Source organism: Chanodichthys erythropterus, chromosome 6, assembly GCF_024489055.1.
Source record: "Chanodichthys erythropterus isolate Z2021 chromosome 6, ASM2448905v1, whole genome shotgun sequence".
NCBI classification, from domain to species: domain Eukaryota; kingdom Metazoa; phylum Chordata; class Actinopteri; order Cypriniformes; family Xenocyprididae; genus Chanodichthys; species Chanodichthys erythropterus.
The window spans coordinates 7691390-7711257 of record NC_090226.1 but is presented as its reverse complement, the minus strand read 5'-3'; the positions used below and the strand labels follow the sequence as shown (position 1 = coordinate 7711257).

The 19868-nt window shown below is 35.4% G+C and overlaps 1 protein-coding gene across 2 annotated transcripts; it reads right to left on the bottom strand.

The window, feature by feature from the left end:
* Positions 1 to 214: 214 nt before the first annotated feature.
* Positions 215 to 18758, bottom strand: col6a2 (collagen, type VI, alpha 2). 2 transcript variants are annotated; one of them, XM_067387943.1, is made up of 28 exons: positions 18600 to 18758; positions 15208 to 15303; positions 13109 to 13716; positions 12946 to 12966; positions 12468 to 12533; positions 12306 to 12359; positions 12125 to 12169; positions 11737 to 11763; positions 11623 to 11649; positions 11471 to 11515; positions 11043 to 11096; positions 10907 to 10969; positions 10018 to 10080; positions 9875 to 9928; positions 9736 to 9771; positions 9592 to 9654; positions 9375 to 9437; positions 9186 to 9248; positions 8933 to 8995; positions 8785 to 8835; positions 8340 to 8438; positions 7368 to 7430; positions 7188 to 7223; positions 7064 to 7109; positions 6825 to 6977; positions 6282 to 6737; positions 6133 to 6171; positions 215 to 1714 (listed from the first exon to the last, which is right to left on the bottom strand). In XM_067387943.1, the coding sequence occupies exons 2-28, from the start codon at positions 15293 to 15295 to the stop codon at positions 1113 to 1115; spliced, it is 3048 nt and encodes a 1015-aa protein (XP_067244044.1). In that variant the 5' UTR covers positions 15296 to 15303; positions 18600 to 18758; the 3' UTR covers positions 215 to 1112. The 2 variants fall into 2 exon arrangements, with proteins under 2 accessions (XP_067244044.1, XP_067244045.1); XM_067387944.1 differs by having other exon boundaries at positions 18604 to 18758.
* Positions 18759 to 19868: the final 1110 nt, after the last annotated feature.

Genomic DNA, 19868 nt, shown 5'->3' with positions numbered 1-19868 from the left:
ACAGATTGACCTTAAATTGAATTATTACTTGGACAAATCCAAAGTCCAAGTTTTTAGTGACGATAAGTCAGCTCGATTTCTCAATTTGTTGTTCAGTAAAAACAAAAACTACAGAATGCTGCTTCTATATTACATAATATAGAGCGTATAATAGAACAGACATTGAAATAATATTGTATCTTGAACAAAAACCACAGAGACCTCAGTTGTGTTACCACAGCTTGATTTATTGTACTAAAATTTAAGTTTGACAGCAACAATGGAAATAATCATTCAAGTGTCCAACAGCATGTCAAATATTCAAATGTTAATTTTTGGTTCTTCGAATTAAATGACTGTTTACAGTGCTAATAATAGTCTAATAATTATTCTTTGCATTAAAATGTAGGTGAAGAAACCTATATTTCACTATAAGTAAATGTTTAATCTGAAACACTGGACTCCTAAGCATGTGTTGGATCAAGATTGCATGTGCTGTGGAAGGTGAAATAGATTTATTTTAGCTACTGCAGGCCCTTTTTAAGTCAATGGCTTAAACAATGTTTTTTAGATATATAGGTATCCTAAGTGAATGACACAGAATGAATGTGGCAAGTGTATTTGTTGAATTCTTGTACCCCTGAATTAGTGCACTTTTTTTTTACCAATGTGCATCTGATAATGATATGCAGGAAAAACTCCAGTCTTACTCTGGTTTAGCACCTTGTGTAGAGGAATATATACTGTAAAACACAAATTCAGTTAGAGGGCTTTCAGCAAAAAAAAAATAAAAAAATACAGAAATAAAAAACTACAATTGCAACTTTGTCAAAATACACATTCAGTACATATTCTTTGGAGTGTTACTAGTAACTTGACTTCTTGGTTTTAATGCAGTGTCTTCCTGTACCCACAACCCATTTCCACTGGTGCATCATTGAGTTCAGGCTAATGACAGAGTTGCATTCTTTCTAAGGTCTTCCTAAGTTGTCATTTCAGTTATGATATGCATAACAAACCATTTTTACCTCTTTTGCTTGAATTGCATAAATTTAGATCCATTCTACTCTAACCATTATACTGAACCCTATGACACTCCAATCCCCCTCTTTACTAAAAACCCACCCAACCCCTCAGCAGATCCACCGAACGAATCGCTCAAAGAAGCTGGCTTTGTTTAAATGGGCAAAATCCTGACCCCTGAAAATGGCCGTCTGGTCTCCAAGCGAAAGCTTCGCCAGGATTTCCTTGTCGACGTCGCTGCCCATGGCAATCACTGTGGGAACGCCCTCTGCCCTGCGCATCGCGCTAATGCCTTCCTCCAGGTTCTTGTTGCTGGTCACCCCGTCAGTGATGAAGACAATCGACAGCTCTGCATTTCGTCTGGCCAGTCGGGTGCCTCTGGCAGTGACAATGTTGTTGATGGCGTAGATAATACCACTTCCCACATTGGAAGTAGAATCCAGGTACCTCATGCTGGCCAGGCCGTCAGAGATGACGGTGAAGTTGTTGGTAAGTTTGAAAGCCAGTTGGTGTTGGTTTTCATCGCCATACTGCAGAAGAGCCACCCTGGCGTTACGTTCATCGTCATCTCCCCGGGCTAGGGTCAGACGGTTAGCGACGCTCTCCACGAACTCGCGTGCATAGCGGAAATTCTCCTGACCCATGCGCTCCGAGCCATCCAGCATAAAGATGAGATCAACAGGCCTCTGGATGCAGTTGGCTACGGCTGGCTCTATAAAATACAAAAACAGCAATGATTATCTAGGTTGCCATGCTTTGGATTTAGGTGGTACTTCAATCTTGAATTGAACCAATAAAAAAATCCTAAGGCATCCGAAATCGAATACTTCCCTATTATACAGTATGTGAAAGGCGAAAAGTACCCAGATGACCTACTACTTCGGCTGAGTTTTTTAAGTGCGCATTCGATGGACACTTTACTATCCCATGAGGCCATGGGAGAGGATTTATGAATTGCAGTGAAGCGACGCAACTGAAGCTGGTAGGTCATGTGACAATACAAAATGGCGGATGTCATTTCATTCATACTTCCCATGTGTATACTGTACAGAATGTACTTTAAATAGAATGTAGTAACGGTTGCGAAGTAAATTCAAATGTAGTACCAACTCAGTATGCAATTTCGGATGCACCATTTTTTTATTATTATTACTAATTGTACAAAGTTAAATTGAGATGATAAAGTTAATTTAAGAGTAAGTAAACCTAACATGAATTTCATTGCTAAAGATATTTATTTGTTACAAATAATTCAAGTTGCATTTCTTGCAGTCCAATAGCTTGCCATTTTTTCATTGCACATTTCTGATATACAGTGTCATATATATATAATACTTGCTACTAAATTTACATAATTTTGTATCACCAAGAAAAATCTCATTATTTACCATAATGGCAGACTGAAAAAAATATTCTCACTGAATTGTGCATAGTCCATATATCTCAGACATCTTTTTTTTTTTTCACTCACAGTTGGCTAATTCACATTCATATGTATTTCACCAAAAAAAAAAAAAAAAAAAATCACTGAGATAATCATCAATCATGCAATATATGTCACATAAATGGCCATTAACATTTATATAAGGAGCCTACAAAAAAGTATGACTGAACTGCCATTGCACATACATGCTTTAAGAATTATATACTCTCTAAAGTTACCTGTTGCCTAAAAATCACATTAATTCTAGGGGCAATTATTTAGAAAATATACTTAAATTTAAAAATAAACATTGTTGAAATACTTTTTGAAACCTGAATACTATAACAATGGTAAAGCAATTTTCTCAATTGATCATCATACAAATTATTTGTCTATAATATAATGGGCATTTGAAGGTCGACAATGGTAAATCAGCACTAAAAATCTTCATAGATATTTCACCAACCTATGAGAATCTACATGGCTTGAAAACTCAGTCTTATTGTGCAAAGTGCAAAACTGATATGAGTATTATCAAAATTAATTGTACAGATGCTTTAAAGGAATAGATCAACCAAAAATGAACATTCTGTCATCATTGCGTGTTATTCCAAACCTGTATGACTTTCTTTCCATGTACTAATTTTATGGAGTTATTTTCCTTTCAGGAGCTCGACAGCCCTTGGTCACTATATGTTTTTATTGTATGGAAAAGCTTACTTTTTAATTAATTTCCTTTTGTTTTCCATAGTAGAAAGAAATTCATATAGGTTTGGAACAACAAGAGGATGAGTAAATTATTTTTTCCAGATTTTTTTGTGCTAAAAATCATTCAAAAAAATCTCTTCAAATCCTAGAAACCCTGAGGATTTCAAATTTCAAATTAGGGTAAGCTAAAGATAGCATGCTATGCAAGCAAAGTGTTGAAAAATTCTCTTCATTTGCAAATTTGAATGCAAACAATTATTACAGCGCAGCAGGCGTCGATGTCAAGAGGCAAAGTTTGCCATTTCACATTTTTGTAGCAGGGAATTGCTTTTAGCAGAGGTTAGCAAAGAATTATAAGTGGTTGTTAACTAGCCATGATGCTAACATGCTAGTTTCGTGCAAATTGCATCTTTAAGAGAGGTATTAGCAACTGCATTCGATTATTATTAACGCAAATACTACATTCATGCATAGACCAGCTAGCTTTTTACTTAACTGTCCTTATTAAGCACAATTCTACAGCGAGGCCAAGTGCTTCCTACTATATCCTTTTAGTCAAGCTATCAATTAATTTTTTTTGGAAATGCCCAATCCCATGCTTCCTAACACAAGCCAAGAGCTTTGTTTGGGTCTCCCATCTCAGAATAGATTAATCTAAACGAGTCAATGAACAGATCAGTCCATCTCTGTTTGTCAGGTTCAGGGGTCAGTTTAGCCATCTGGGCTGCGTAAGCCAATGTAGCTACAGCCTTGGTGTAGATATCAGGGTGTTTGGCCTCTTGTAGATTGTTCATTAAGTCTGAGATGCTTAGTACAGTGGTTGGGATGGGACTGTCCTTCCACTCCTCTGCAAGGGCATCATCTGCAAGTGAGTGTTGAAACAATAGTTTTAGGGGCCTCCTAGCAACTGGCTCCCTTTAGATGCTGTTTTGATTGATTTGAGATTTTTGTGCGCTGATTATTGTGCGATTAGCTGGCATGCTCAAAAGGAAATGTCACTCAATGACTGTTTACACTCCACTAAAATCTTCAGATAACTTTTTTCCCTCAGTTCGGTGGATTCCTGCAGCCTCTGTTATCCTTTAATGTATTTTCACATGATTTGTTAATTAATTCCATGAGGAATTCTTTTAATATTGATTTCATGTATGATTTTAGTTGCTTGGTAGTAGTTTGATACTGTACAAATGTGTATGTCATTCAAAGAATACATAAAAAAAAAAAAATCCATATTAACTGGTCAAACTGCTTATTTACTATACAGTAAATTAATCTGATTATTATAGGTATTGAACATTTGTACTTGTTTTTGAAAGAAGTCTCTTAAGCTCACCAGGACTGCATTTATTTGATCAAAAATACAGTACAAACAGTAATATTCTTATAATTCAAAATAACTGTTTTCTATTTTAATATATTTTAAAATGTAACTTATTCCTGTGATGACAAAGCATCATTACTCCAGTCTTCAGTGTCACATGATCCTTCAGAAATCATTCAAATATGATGATTTGCTGCTCAAGAAACATTTCTTATTGTTATCAGTGTTGAAAACATTTGTGTGCTTAATATTTTTGTGAAAACCATGATTTCTGAGGATTTTCTGAGGAAAAAAGAACATTTATTTGAAATAGAAATTTTTGTAACATTATAAATGTCTTTCCTGTCACTTTTGATCAATTTAATGCACCCTTACTGAATAAAAGTACTTTTTAAAAAAAAGAAAAAAGGAAAAAAGAACTTTATAACCACAATTTTTTGAGCATTTGTACAACAGCAACTTTGTACTTAACATTCTTTATAGAATCGAAACAAGGTGAAAAAGTTTCCAATGCAATTTTTAGTTTCTGCAAACGGCGCTACAGTGACATTTCCCTTGTGAGACTGGGCTGGTCATCACACATAACAAATGTATGCTTAACATTCATTACATATACATTTGAGATGCATAACCTAACAAATGTATAACATTTGTTATGTGTACTAAACCGTTAATGTATAAAAATGACCTTCATGAATATGATGATTATTTACTAATACTAGTCCAAATCTGGACAGTTCTGTGCATTTTATTATTTTGCAGAGAAAACATCATTAATATGGCTTCATATATATATATATATATATATATATATATATATATATATATATATATATATATATATATATATATATATATAATGTCATCCAATAATTGGCCATGAATAATATTGTATGCAGTGTTGTTATTGGTAACTAAAACAATTAAAAATCGTTTTTGGTAAATAAAATAAAATAAAATAAAATAAAATAAAATAAAATAAAATAAAATAAAATAAAATAAAATAAAATAAAATAAAATAAAATAAAATAAAATAAAATAAAATAAAATAAAATAAAATAAAATAAAATGTTAGATGACAAAATTATATAAATAAATATAATTAAATAATAAATGTTATAAAATATTAGATGACAAACTGAAACAAATACATTTTTAAAGTATTAAAAAATACAAAATCTGAAACTGAAAAAAAAAAATTAAATCTAAATAGAAATATTTAAAAAACTAATAAAAATGGTGATAGCACAACAAAATAAAATAAAAAAACTAATAAAAATGGTGATAGTACAACAAAATTACTAAAACTGAAATAAAACATGAAAATATCAAAACAAAAATTAATTAAAAATATGAATAAATACTATAACAGTACAATAATACTAAAATAACACTGATTGTATGCATAGAGTACATAGCTTCTATTTAAACCCATTCAAACCCTGTGAAAAAGGACATTTAAAAACAAGAAGGTAAAGAAGAAAATAATAAGATGTAGGTATATTTGGGCTACACTGACTTAGCTAAAACAAAAACATGTAGAATTTATTTTTTACAAATTAGGAACCTTCATCTTTTGCTCATGGACCACTGATCTATTTAAAAGACTGGATTGCCTCATTGCGTTCATTTATATATAGATATCAGTGGTAAGGACAGATTAGGAAAGAACACTCACCACTTTTACATGGAAGATCTGGGCAAACGATCACTGGATCTAAAACATATAAAGAAAAGTAATGAAAAGAAAGCTCTATTTTTATAATTTTGGATATCAAGACAGCATGCTAAAAACATTGTAAAGTCAGGCCAGGTCACATGACTCACCTGGGCAAAGTACGGTCTCAATCCTATCGATGAAATCCTCTGCAACCAGGTCGGCGAAACGCCTCATGCCCATGACCCTTCCATCTTTTCTGCAAGCGATGGACTTCAGGCTTTCATTCTCTTCCGGCTGGTCGAACATGTCACCAATACCGATGGCATTCACGTCAATGCTGGTGTCCGTGCAGAGGTAATTGAGCAGTTTGTCGTCATCACGGGGGTCATACCGGCCGTCTGTGATCACAACCACTGTGACGTTAGCCTTCGCACGACGGCTGTCACGAATCAGGTTATCGTAGGCGAACTTCAGGGCAGAAGGTGTCCACGTTCCTCCAGCGATCCACTCAAGCTTCTTCACAGCATCTTTGAAGGCGGCCATAGAGTCGATCTTGGAGTCGTTGAGGCGAATTGCCTGGAATGTTCCGTTGTGACTGTACTGGACAACGCCGACTCGAGTTCCTGAGAAATTTAGCAAATACAAATTTTGTTAGTTTAAATTAAACCACTTCTACATTGCTACTAATTGTATTTAAAATCTAATTTTACCTGTTTCAGAACTGGGATCTTTTGCTATTGAGCCCAGTCTGTTGATGGTATTGATCACGAAGTTCTTCTCCAGGGTGAAGTTGGTCAACCCTACACTCTCAGAGCTGTCAATCACAAACACAATATCCAGGGCACCGCATCTCTTTTCACAATCTGAAACGAACAAGAAAATTGTGTAACAAAAGCAAATATACTGTAGCAATCAATTAATTTCTTCTGAAAAGTTATAAGAATCTTACCACAGCATCCACAGGTCTCTCTGATGTAGTTCATGACATCACATTCCTGAAAAAATGTATTCAACATTCATCCTTGATGTAATTATGTGCTATTTAATTACAAAAACTGAATTTTAATGCTCACAGTAAGGCCAGGATCTCCCTCTGGTCCAGGGTCACCCTGTTAAGGACATAATTTAAAATCATTTAATACCAAATTCACATAAATTGCACTGATGTTGCCATTTACTGTTGTTTAAGCTCTTTTCTGTGACTGAATAGATCAAATATCCCATCCTTTATATGCACAAAAAATTAAGCCTACATCTCTTCCTCCATCTCCTCTAGGCCCTCTTTGTCCAGGCTCTCCTGGGGGTCCGGGCTCTCCCTGAAACACAATGAAGAAATATTATTGATATATATTTAAATATATATATATATATATATATATATATATATATATATATATATATATATATATATATAAAAATTGACAATTTTTTTTTTATTAATGGAATATTGCAGTTTTTATTATAAAGGATTTATCCAATCTTTAATCAAAATAACTTCTCTTCTCTGATGACGTTTATACTGGAGTGAGGTAGGACAACCTGTCTCTCACATGAAATCGGCCAATAGCAAACCACAACTATCCAATCATCTAATCAATTCTCGATGGATGAAACAAAAATCAAGTGCCGTCCTACATTTTGTCTTGTTCGAGAAACAGTTAAAGGATTAGTTCACTTTAAAATGAAAATTACCCCAATATTTACTCACCCTCAAGCCATCCTAGGTGTGTATGACTTTCTTCTTTCTGATGAACACAATCTGAGTTATATTAATAAATATCCTTATGCGTCCAGGGTTTATAATGCCAGTGAACAGGACCAACAAGTATGAATCTCAAGAAAGTGCATCCATCCATCATAAACGTACTCCACACGGCTCAGGGGGCTAATAACGGCCTTCTGAAGTGAAGTGATGCGTTTGTGTAAGAAAAATATCCATATTTAACAAGTTATGAAGTAAAATATCTAGCTTCCGGACGGCCTTCTGTATTCGACTTACGAAGAATTTGTAACGCCTCTCGCAGTTCAAAAAGCTTATACTACATCTTACGCCTTCCATATTCAACTTATGAAAAAAGCTTGGGGTTATTTTCATTTTAAAGTGAACTAATCCTTTAACTTACATATACATCACAATAGAGACTATCACAACTTCTGTTTCATGCTGACTTTTGAGAAAATTTCTGAATAGCTAACGTGCAGCTAAAATGAGTCAATTTGCTCACTGGCTCTCCTGAAGTTCCCTTTAGACCTGGGTCGCCCTTTGGTCCGCAGTCTCCTCTACTTCCTCTGGGTCCAGGTGTACCTTTATCACCCCTGTCACCCTGTAGAACAAATATATATTATATAATATATAAACATTTGGCAGAAATAATTAGATATATTGTAAATGGCTTTGAAAATTTGTTTATATTACAAAATAACGTAATCTAAAGCTCTGTGAACTGAAATAACTTTCAGTATCAGTACAACTTTTTAACTAGTTGCTTACTAGCCTGCATACTGGATGCTTATTAGTACTTATTAAGCACATATTTTACATCCCTTAATCCTACCCAACACCTGAACTTAACCATTACAACAACTACCTTACTAACTAGGAGTTTATTGAGGGAAAAGTCATAGTTAATAGTGAATATGTGTTACCACAAATTTAACTAATTACAGTACCGTAGGTCCTCTTGGTCCAGGATAGCTGAACCCAGGTCTGCCAGAATCACCCTATGGCAAGAGAAACAACATCTTGTTTTTATAATAGACAAGCATTGTAAAATCACCATTTTTAAACCATTAGATTTTTTTTGTGTGTGTGATGTACCTTTGGTCCTGGGGGACCGGGATCACCTCTAGGGCCAGAATCACCTGGGTCACCTTGGGAACCCTATAATGGAGATATTACGTTCATTACCAATTCTAGCTAAATAAGTTCATCATATGACTGGGCAATGATACAAGAAGGCAGCTGCCTTTGGTTTTCGGTCACTTTCAGCCAATGAGTACTGTGAGACAGCTGGCAAACATGACTTGACATTTTTTTTATTTAACAAGAGAAAATTATGTATTTTTTTTACATTTCTGCCTGGTTCTCCAGGAGCTCCTGGTGGGCCTCTTGGTCCTGGAAGTCCGTTATCACCCTAAAAGTTAAAAACAACAGCCCCAATTTATTTTATTATTTTTTTAAACTACATCCACCTTAAAATCAATAACAAATCATATTTTTTCAGTTTTTAAGCAACCAGATCACAAAATCACCAAATTACCTTGGTTCCTTTGCTGCCAACTTCTCCTGCGAGACCCCTGGGTCCCTCAGGACCTGGTTCACCCTGTGAAACATTATAAATATTTAAATTAATCATCTAGGACATTGATAAAATATTTATAACATTAAAGTCTCCCCTCATGCAATCTGAGTTTACAACAGAAAAAGAGCTATTTAACACCTTTTTTATATAATTTTCAGTGAACCAAAACACTGACCTTGTCTCCTTTTGGCCCATTAGGTCCAGTGCTGCCTTTAGGTCCAAAGTCTCCTCTTCTTCCCTAAAAATGCAATGGTAAATATTACAATTCTGACACAGGTCAACCTATTGTAGTTTTACATGTCCAAAAACTATTCCTCACAGCGTCGCCTTTAGGTCCAAGTCCTCCAGCTGTCCCCTATAAAATAAAAGGAAAGTTTCCTATAACATCAAATCAAAATTGATTTAGAGTGTTAAAATGAAAATAACAACATTACAGTAAGGCCAAAACAAATACATACAGGAGATCCTTTCTGGCCAGGAAATCCAGGAGATCCAGGGCTTCCTCTCTCTCCCTGTAGGGGGTGTCAGTGCTACATTACAATACATTACAAAATGATGGATAGGCAATATTAATGTAATCTTTGTGTTTATGAGATCTTACTTTGGGTCCAGGATCTCCAGCTGGGCCGAGTGGACCTGGTCTTCCTGGACGACCTGGATCACCCTGAGAACAAAGTGAAAAACCATGACACCTCAAAGTAATATGCCTAATTAATGGCTTTTAAAGGTAGGGTAGGCAATTTGTTATACTGGTTGAAACTCTCTTCACATCCTGATAGCAATCAATAATAGAAGTGGTCTAAATATTAAAATATGTATGTATATATATATATATATATATATATATATATATATATATATATATATATATATATATATATATATATATATCTTCTGTGGAAGTCACAGGACCAAAAAAAAATGTCATCCAATCATTGAATTCAGTCCGAATGCAATGATAGGATGTCCTACCTGCCATACCTCCGCACACCCTGCTCGTGCAGACATCACATCTCATCAGCGCAAGGCTATGCAAAATAAACAGCATCCGGCTTTTACAGTTCCTCCTCAATCTTAAAACAACAAGCTTATACTCCGTACCTGTGACCTTCTACCCAGAACTGTTCAAGTTCTCAGACTCAGATTTATGTTTCTAGTATGTCAACACTGTCAACGGCGAAATAAATCTGCAGCAGTCAGGTGGTACAACTAGAGCTCTGTAAGTTGTTTACGTTTTATTTATTATTATAATGATATGTACTTTGAGACGTGAGGTAATTTAACACCGTCTCTCGTCTCTTGACACTTTGTGGACACTGCTGTGTGTGTTCCTGTGTTTTGAAGGAGGCGTGGCTTTGGAGAACACTCTGAAGGGTGGGAGGGTGTGATCTTATGCTTTTAAAGCTAGCTTGCTATTGCTAGCCTGTCCAAAATTGCCTACCCTACCTTTAAATGTCAAGTTCTTATTTTTTCTCTAATTTATCAGGTACCTTTTCTCCCAGAGTCCCTGGAAGGCCAGATTCTCCAACATCTCCAGGATAGCCATCAGGACCCTGTGAAAGGCACATTCATTAATTGACTAGTATAACTCAAGTAACAGATATTCAAAAGAATAGACTCACATACCTTGTCACCTGGGTCACCTTTGCAGCCAGGAGCACCGATCCTGCCGATTTTTCCCTGTTAAAAAACAGACATTTGTATTTTATTTGTAAATTTTTTATTATTTATTTCAATGTATTTTTTGACAGTCTAATGATGTGTTATCCAAACTTCACTTTGAGTCTACCCAGTGGCGTAGCGCAAATCTGCGGGCCTCCACATGAACCTCAAGTCCGTGGCTCCGCTCAGTAGAAATCGTGTTCAGTGGTTCCGGTTGTAATCGCGTTCCGGAGAGGGGGGGTGTGTGTGTGGTGTGGGGGGTTGGTTGTTGGTCCCCCTCAGGTAGAAATCACGTTCCCCTCGACAACGGATATAACAACACGCGGGGCCCCCCCGCAGTGCGTGCCCGTACGCTACGCCACTGAGTCTACCCCACTTTTACCATAACTAACCTTCTGCCCATCCGTTCCATTGCGGCCAGCTATTCCTGCAACACCCTGTTAGAATAAAAATGTCTTATAATTATTTAAAAATACATGCAGCATGTAAGATTCTGTATTCAGAGAAAATATAAAGTGAAAAGTAAATGTTATGAGGAACTTACCTTTTTCCCTTGTGCTCCGATTTCTCCCTAAAAACAGATTATTTCCATATAAGTTTTTGGTGCATTATCAATATGCCAACTATATTTATCAGATATTTATTAGAAAAGTCATACCTTTTCTCCTTTGATACCAGGCTCTCCCTAAACAAGAAAAAGAAACAGTAAGGTGGTTACAACTAGTAAATTGGACATTTCGAGCATCATAAGGCTGACGTATGCACAATTTAATGCAATGACAGCTAATTAGATGTTCACAAAATTTAAAATGAAACGCTGAACTGAGAATTTAACAGAATGTTTACTTAAAAACCACTAAAAATAAATGACATATTGTCAAGGCTGTCTGAGCCTTCCTTTCTGGTAATCAGTTAAGCAAATATGGTTACCATTTAATGCCAATAATGTCAAAATAGCCAAATATGTGCAGATTAATTGGTCTGACTGATATATATTGGTCTATGACTAGACATTTTATTGCACATGAGGAATGTGAAGAACTTACTTTAGGTCCAGGATGTCCAATGGGTCCTTCAATACCTGGATCTCCCTGTAGGTTTTGACAAGAGTTAATACAAATAGCACTGGTGTAAGAGCTTCACTGAATACAAATATGATTTAGTATAGTCTTTGGTTGAAATGCAGTATTTTACCAAATGCTTTCATGGGAAGTGTTTTGTACTCACAGGACGTCCTCTTTGACCTTTAGGGCCAGGGTCACCGTTATCTCCTTTAGCTCCCTGTAATAATCAAGGCACCAGATGAAGTGTTAAACAGTAGTGAAATTAGTTGTTAGTAAAGATTTTTACTTGTGTTTTTTGAGATTCATTTGAGATTTTGAGACTCACTTTCTGTCCCCTGTGTCCTGATGGACCTGGAGGTCCTGGAGTCTCCAAACATTTAGCAGAGTAGCACTGGAACATTATAATGAAATTGAGTAAGAAATCTAATACAATGTAAGATATTTTCCATTTTTTGAGATGTTTCCTCACTTATTTGATGAAGGACAATAAAGTCCAAATGCTTTAAACAAATTAGATTAGATTTTTCTGGGAGAAAGACAGAAATCCTTTGTAGACTTATCAGACATTGGCATTGATGGTACCATGAAGATCCTTTAACATTCATTGAACCTTTCCATTGCACAAAAGGTTCTATTTAGTGGGGAAAAGCTGAAAAATATGGTTCTTTGAAGAACTGTTCACTGAAAGGTTCTTTGTGGAACCCAAAAATGGCTCTTCTATTTTTAAGAATGTAGTGACAGCGCTGAGGAAAGTGATTCAACATGTTGGCACCCAATGAAAAAAAAAAGGATGTGGATCTCACCTCTTGATAAGCCAGATGAAGCTGTAAGAGAGAACAAGACCAAAGAAAAATGAATAAAATACTAAATCATGTCTAAAACTTCTGTTGTCTTAAAATGAGTTTTCATATCAGATTATTATGCCACTGAATACTCAAAAGAAAGGTATAAAAGGCATTGCACTACCATTGTGTTAAAAATGCGGTCAATTGTTGATGTCACTATGACAGGCCGCACTCCTGTGAGATCAACCGCCATGAATTTATCCCGAAAAACTCCAGCGGGAGAGTTAGCAATCTCCCTGAGTCCCGTCTCCTCCAGGTTCCTGGACGATGCGACAGCGAAGATCTTAATTGACTCATCCCGTGCTCGTTCCGCCGCCACTTTTATCCCACCACATGGGTTTCCTGTCACATGACCATCGGTGATGACCACCGCAAAGCGCTTGGCATTGGGTTTGGATGGAAATCGGACGAGTTGTTGGGTCATGTTGGTGATGGCGCAGTCAATATAAGTGCCCTTGCCCAAGTATGTGATCGGTTGGAGCTTCCTGATGAATTCATCTTTATTGGTGATTGCGCTGATGATCTCCTGCTTCTGGGAGAAGTGAAGGCCTCCTACAGACCAGCTGATCTGAACCGAACCTCTGTAATTAACGTCTTCTAGTTTCCTAGCAAAGGTAGTGGTAAACCTTTTGATGCTCTCTACCAAGCTGCCCGGTGGGTTCTCCTGCAGCGCTATGGTCTCAGATGTGTCGATGACAAAGTACAAGTCGATTGGGCATTCGATCTGTTCTGGAGGGACAGAACATACATAGCAACATATGTTACTAAAACGACATATATTTGTTAGTATGGGGTCTTTTTTATTTTAGAAATGAATACTTTTATTCAGCACGCATGCTTTACACAAGTAAGAGTAGGTATGCAAAATATTCATACTACAAATAAATGCTGTTTTTTTAACTTTCTATTAGTCAAAGATTTTTTTTTAAAGAAATTAATACTTTTATTCAGCAATGGTCCAGAAATTATTCACAAGTGACAGTGAAGACATTTTTAATATGGCACACTGTAAAAAAAATCCCAGTAAAATTTACAGTAAAAAACAGCAGCTGTGGTTGCCAGAACTTTACCGTAAAAAATACAGTAGCAACGTAAAAAAAAAAAAATCTGTTAAATTTACGGTAAAATAACATATTTCATTAACTGATATAATATTAATTTACCAACCTAATGAAGTACTAATATCTGTTTTGTACCTTTATAATACACTGACAGTCACCAAACACAGTGGTGATGAGAGTCACATGATGAATCAAAGTTCATCACAAGCAGATTTTCCACAAGCTGAGAAGGACAACACTAATACACCATCAAAACACCATCATGGTAACATGCATGAAAATGTAAAAATGCAATAAACATTAATTTAACAACATTAGATGTAACATAAAACCCTAATGTACATAACTGATTTGAAAAAAATGAGAAAAACTAAGAAGAAACAGAGTTATTTCAACGAAAATATATCAAATGTGAAGTGTCACGCAGGGAATTGTGGGAATGTCAATTTACAGTTTTTCACTGTAAATTTTACAATAAATTGTTATTTTTCACTTCCAAAAACTGAATTTAGCGGTATTTCACCATAAAATTACATTAAATGTACCGTTAGATATATTACAGTTATTCACCGTATATAGTACGGAAACTTTCTGTAAAACAACTGACAGTTTTTCACTGCAGCATTTTTACAGTCTTTTACTGTTAAAATCACGGTCATTTTTTACAGTGCAGGATTTTTAATGTTTTTGAAATAAGATTCTTATGCTCACCAAGGCTGCATTTATTTGATCACAAATACTGTAAAAACGTTAATATTGTGAAATATTATTACAATTTAAAATAACTGTTATCTTTTTAAATATACTGTCAAATTTAATTTAGTATTATTATGCAGAGCTGAATTTTCAGCATCATCACACCAGTCTTCAATGTCCTTTAGAAATTATTCTAATATGCTGATTTGAAATATTTCTTCTTATTATTAATGATGTAAACAGTTGGCTTAATATTTTTGTGTAACCCGTCATACATTTCTATTCTTTGATGAAATTCTGATGTTCAAAAGAACAACATTTATTTGAAAAATATTTTGGAATCACTAAATGTCACTTTTGATCAATTTAATCTGTCTATCTATATTGTAAAATAAAACATATATGTATTAAATTAATCAAAAGTGTAATGAGCATAGAAATAATGCATTCAAAGAATACTCACTTGCGCAAGAAGAGCTGACTGGAACCTGGCCCAGTGTGTGATCGCCCACAAACAAAAGGAGGAGGATAGATAGTCTCATCATCCTCATTCTCCTTCCTAAAAAGACAAGTAAACAGGATGTGTTGACCATGATCACAACATCTGTTATCTTCTAGCAGGACCATTTATAAAGCATAAGGACTTTTACAAGAGGGTAAAATATGTCTCTGCAGTGCCAGAAATTGGGGAATGTGACTGTTTTACCACTTTAAATTAAAGTACTCTGATGCACATTCATGAAATTATGAACTAACAATCTATATAAATTCAGTTTCACATAATGTATCTTTTGCATCAGCATTATCCACCAGTACTAGAGGCATACAAACAGCTTAACTGGTCAAACAATCAATATTTAATTTATTAATAAATTATTAAAGGATTAGTTTTGAAATAAAAAAAATTACCCCATGATTTACTCATTCTCGATCCATCCTAGGTTAGTATGTGTATTCTTCTTTCAGACAAATACAATCAAAGTTATATTAAAAAGTTACGCGTAAGTTACGCTTTAGAATCCGTATGGCAGTTTGGCCAGAAGCTATTTATTTTACTTTATAACGTGTTAAATATGGGTATTTTTCTTACACAGATGCATCGCTTCGTTTCAGAAGGCCTTTACCCCCGGACCCAAGTGGAGTACGTTTATGATGGATGGATCTTGAGTTTTTAAACTCGTGACCCTGTTCAAAGCGTCAGGGTGTTTATTTACATAACTCTGACTGTATTCAGCTGAAACAAGAAAGTCATGTACACCTTGGATGGCTTGAGGGTGAGTAAAGCTTGGGGTAATTTTCATTGTGAACATTCTTTAAGAGATTTTTTTTTTTTTAATTATTGGATTTGTGTCAAATATAATATAGAAATGCCATTATAAATGCTCAGAGTTAAGTGACAAATGGAAAAAGTACTTAGCCACACCCATAGGAAGTTTTGAAAATTGAAAGACAGGAAGATGCCAATGGCATTCTGGGAAATGAAGTGTTCTTCTACAACATTCAAAGTTTGTCTTCTTGACAAACTTTCATTTTTCTTATTAAAAATTACTTGTATTGTTGGTGCCGATAGCCTCGTGGTCAGCACACCAACATATAGCGCCATTGCGAATTTATATTTATTATTATTTGTGACGAGCAGGGCGGCGAGAGCCGCGAGGGAACGGCGCGAGGCCGGTGATGCTCATTATCACTCGCGTCACCGGCCTCGCGCCGTTCCCTCACGGCTCTCGCCCGCCCTGGTCGCCACATTACTATTATTATCTACTTAAATGAATTCGAATTTTAGTTCTAGTTCCTGTCTGCTTCCTCAATTCAAATCCACTTCAAATTCAATTTGGAAAAATCCTTTTGGAAATTAGCTATCATATTATTCGAGGTACAAGTCCATGTATTTGCTTCCAATATGTATAAATACAGGAGCCAGAGATTCATCAACTGTCAGTAGAATAAGAGCTTGCGCATGTTTCTGAATGTTGTCAAATGACAATAGATCTGTTCAGTTTGTAGTCCTAAACTCCAGAAGAGAATAATTTAGCATTTCAAGGCATAACATTTTAAATGGGGTTTTCCAATGGAGTTTTAAGTTAGGATTAAAATAGTGTCATGATTAACATTACCTGAAGAGACTTTCATGTTTTATTCTACGACATATGTTACACAAAGTTCACACCAGTTTTGAATAGTTTTTAAAATGGAAGTTGCTAACAAGTTGCTAAATAATGATATATTGCAATAGACATACAATATCTATATATAATCAACATCTTTAAATGAATAGTTCTATATTTATGTTGTTTTTAATTCGACTATGCCATTTGCAATGCTTCATGGGATTGTAGTTCTTTCTCTTATTAAAGCCATACTCAGTCCTGTACTTTTTGTGTTTTGATTTTTTTTTTTTTTTTGCTGATTGCCTTGGTTCATGGCTCATAATTCTTTAACAAAGACTATATCAAAATCCCTATAGGAAAAATGAATGAAAAAAAAAAATCCGGAACCACCGCCACTGAAAAGGGGGGCGGGGCAGGGACTGTTGTACTCTATTAGCTTTAAATAAGGGCGTGGCTTAGCTGACCGGAAGTTGTTTCTAATTGTCTCCATAGACTCCATAATAATTATCCTAGGTTATTTGAACTTTTCACTGTTTTTTCAATGGAATGGTTAATAAAGTTTCTCAGTGTCATTATTCACATGTGAATTATTGTCCAGGCTGCTGCTGAAGCACCAAACAGACGGCCTGTAACTTTTCTCTGCGCTGGTCAAAACTGACCAATCAGGGTCTTTGCAATTACTGTATAAAGATTAAATAAAAATATACATTTTATAGAGATTTCTGTGGTGGATTTTCATCCGCATGTCAGATATAAATCACTAGAATTAATAGATTCAAACAATTGTACAGTTTAGTACATCAAATGTCTCCAATAATAAAAAAAATGACTCAACGTGACTTTCTGAGCCTCTATTCATCCCCTGAAGTAAGACAACTTTTTTTCTCACAATCACATTACTTGCTAGCTTTCTGAATAGGATCTGTTGAAAACTAATCTGAGGTCATTTTCTCTCTGGACCTTATTTGTCAGATGCCAATTCAGACTAACTACTGAAAGCTTCTTCCATTAAAACAGCTGATTAATATGAGGGTTTAGTTGAATAAATATTCCACAATTAGTACAGTTTTACTCAAACTTTTTATTTGAAACCATTATCTCATCTAGGCCTTCACGTTTATTCAAATGAGCCAATCTGCTATATGCATAGTTTAATAGGTTATATATATATGGCCTCTGCCTCTAGACACAGTGTTATTCCTGCTTACATCCAAATAGCACAGGTGATCCAATGACATTATGAATTATCAAGTATTTATATAATATTTATGATGCATATATTGTTGCAAATATTATATATGCATTACACAAAAATTTTATTTTTTAAATTAAAAAAAAAGAAGTTATTTTACATTAAATTTACATTTGATTTTCAAGGTCTGTCTGTTAATCATACTGATTACACCATAACCAGGTATTTGAGGCCCGTTCTATATGAAATATGAAATATAGGCTGTAGTCATAATATAAACAGAAGAACAGCAGACAATCTACGACATCTAGCATGAATAAGTGCATGCAGCACAGAGTTATAAAAACCTCTAATAATACAGCATGCAAAACCCATCTATTCTTTTCACTGTTTTTCAGCAAATATAAGAAGCAGGTGAGAATGTACAGTTAACTGAATAACTGGACAATATGCAACAAAGTGATAGCATAAGTGCCTGAGCATTTCCACACTTCCACTCATCAGAGACAGAAACGCACTGCCAAAGTTACATAAAAGTTAGTCTGCACTTACCCACCAAAGATCAGAAAATCTGAAGATCTTTTCGAGCGCTGATTTATGTTTAGGGTTATCAAGCATACATTCCAAACTAGGTAAAGCAGAAATCAGATTAGTCCAAAATAAGGGAGTGAGTGAGAAGAAAAGCTGCAGGAGAAGTTTCCTCTGCGCTTCTCCCAGCTTGAACAGAAGTCTGGTCCCTCCTTCATCAGCGACAGAGGACCGAGCATCTGTGAAGAGTCTATTCTATCCGCATGGCGGCGCTGTGCATCCACACTAATGGACTACACTCCCACTCCTCGCGATTTTTGATGGATGTCTGCTGATAAGGTGGGGGGTTTGTGGATCACCCACACATGTTCACAAAGACCTGAGCGAGGACATCTTATTGAATTATATTTATTTATTTATGTATTTGGTAAAAAGTATGCGTTGTATTAATCGCAGGAGCTCTCATATGGCCTTTCTTCTGTGGAAGAGCATTAATGAAACGCACATGGGTATCTGTCGACAGAATGACCACAGCTCATTTTCAAAGGAAATAGGCGTTATGGCAAATCTTTTGAGTTCTATTTGCAGTTTTCTTGCATGGGAAAAACACTATCAGATGTTATATAAAATTTTGTAGACTACATAATCCGTATAGGTACTTTAACATGTAAAAGTTAACGTGAAAACATGAATTTTTACCATTATATATCGCCATTTTTTTAATAATACAGGAATCAATTATTTATTTATTTTGTTTATTTTAGGAAGAAATGTGACCTCTCATCTCTTGAGAGTCTTCATGAGCTTCGCCAAGTTTTTTTCCTTCAGTCATTATGTGACCATGGTTACAGCTGTAGTCATTTCCTTTGCCAGTTGCATAGCATAACAAGGTATTTCCAATTGTAGGCATCTGACAGAGCATGTGCATGTCCACTGAGTCACATAAACCAAAAGATATCAACATAACATCCATATTCCAGTAAACTTTCCCATAAAAATGAGTAAGTGCATGCCCACAACTCACTCCTGTTCAATGCGTTTAAACACAGAACTGCTCATACTACAAAAAATAAGCATAAAAAAACTCAAAAGCATACATTCATATGACACCACATGAGAGGAGGAAATTACTGATCATCATGCTGCCTGTATGCCATGTGTCCTGTAATGTTGGGTTGGGGAGAGGGGGGTGGCGGATTTGTGATTTTCCCTGTGTGGAGAGAGAAAGGTGAACAAGAGCATGAGAGAGAAAAGAAGATCTTTAACATCCTTTCCAAAGTTCCACAGAATTTC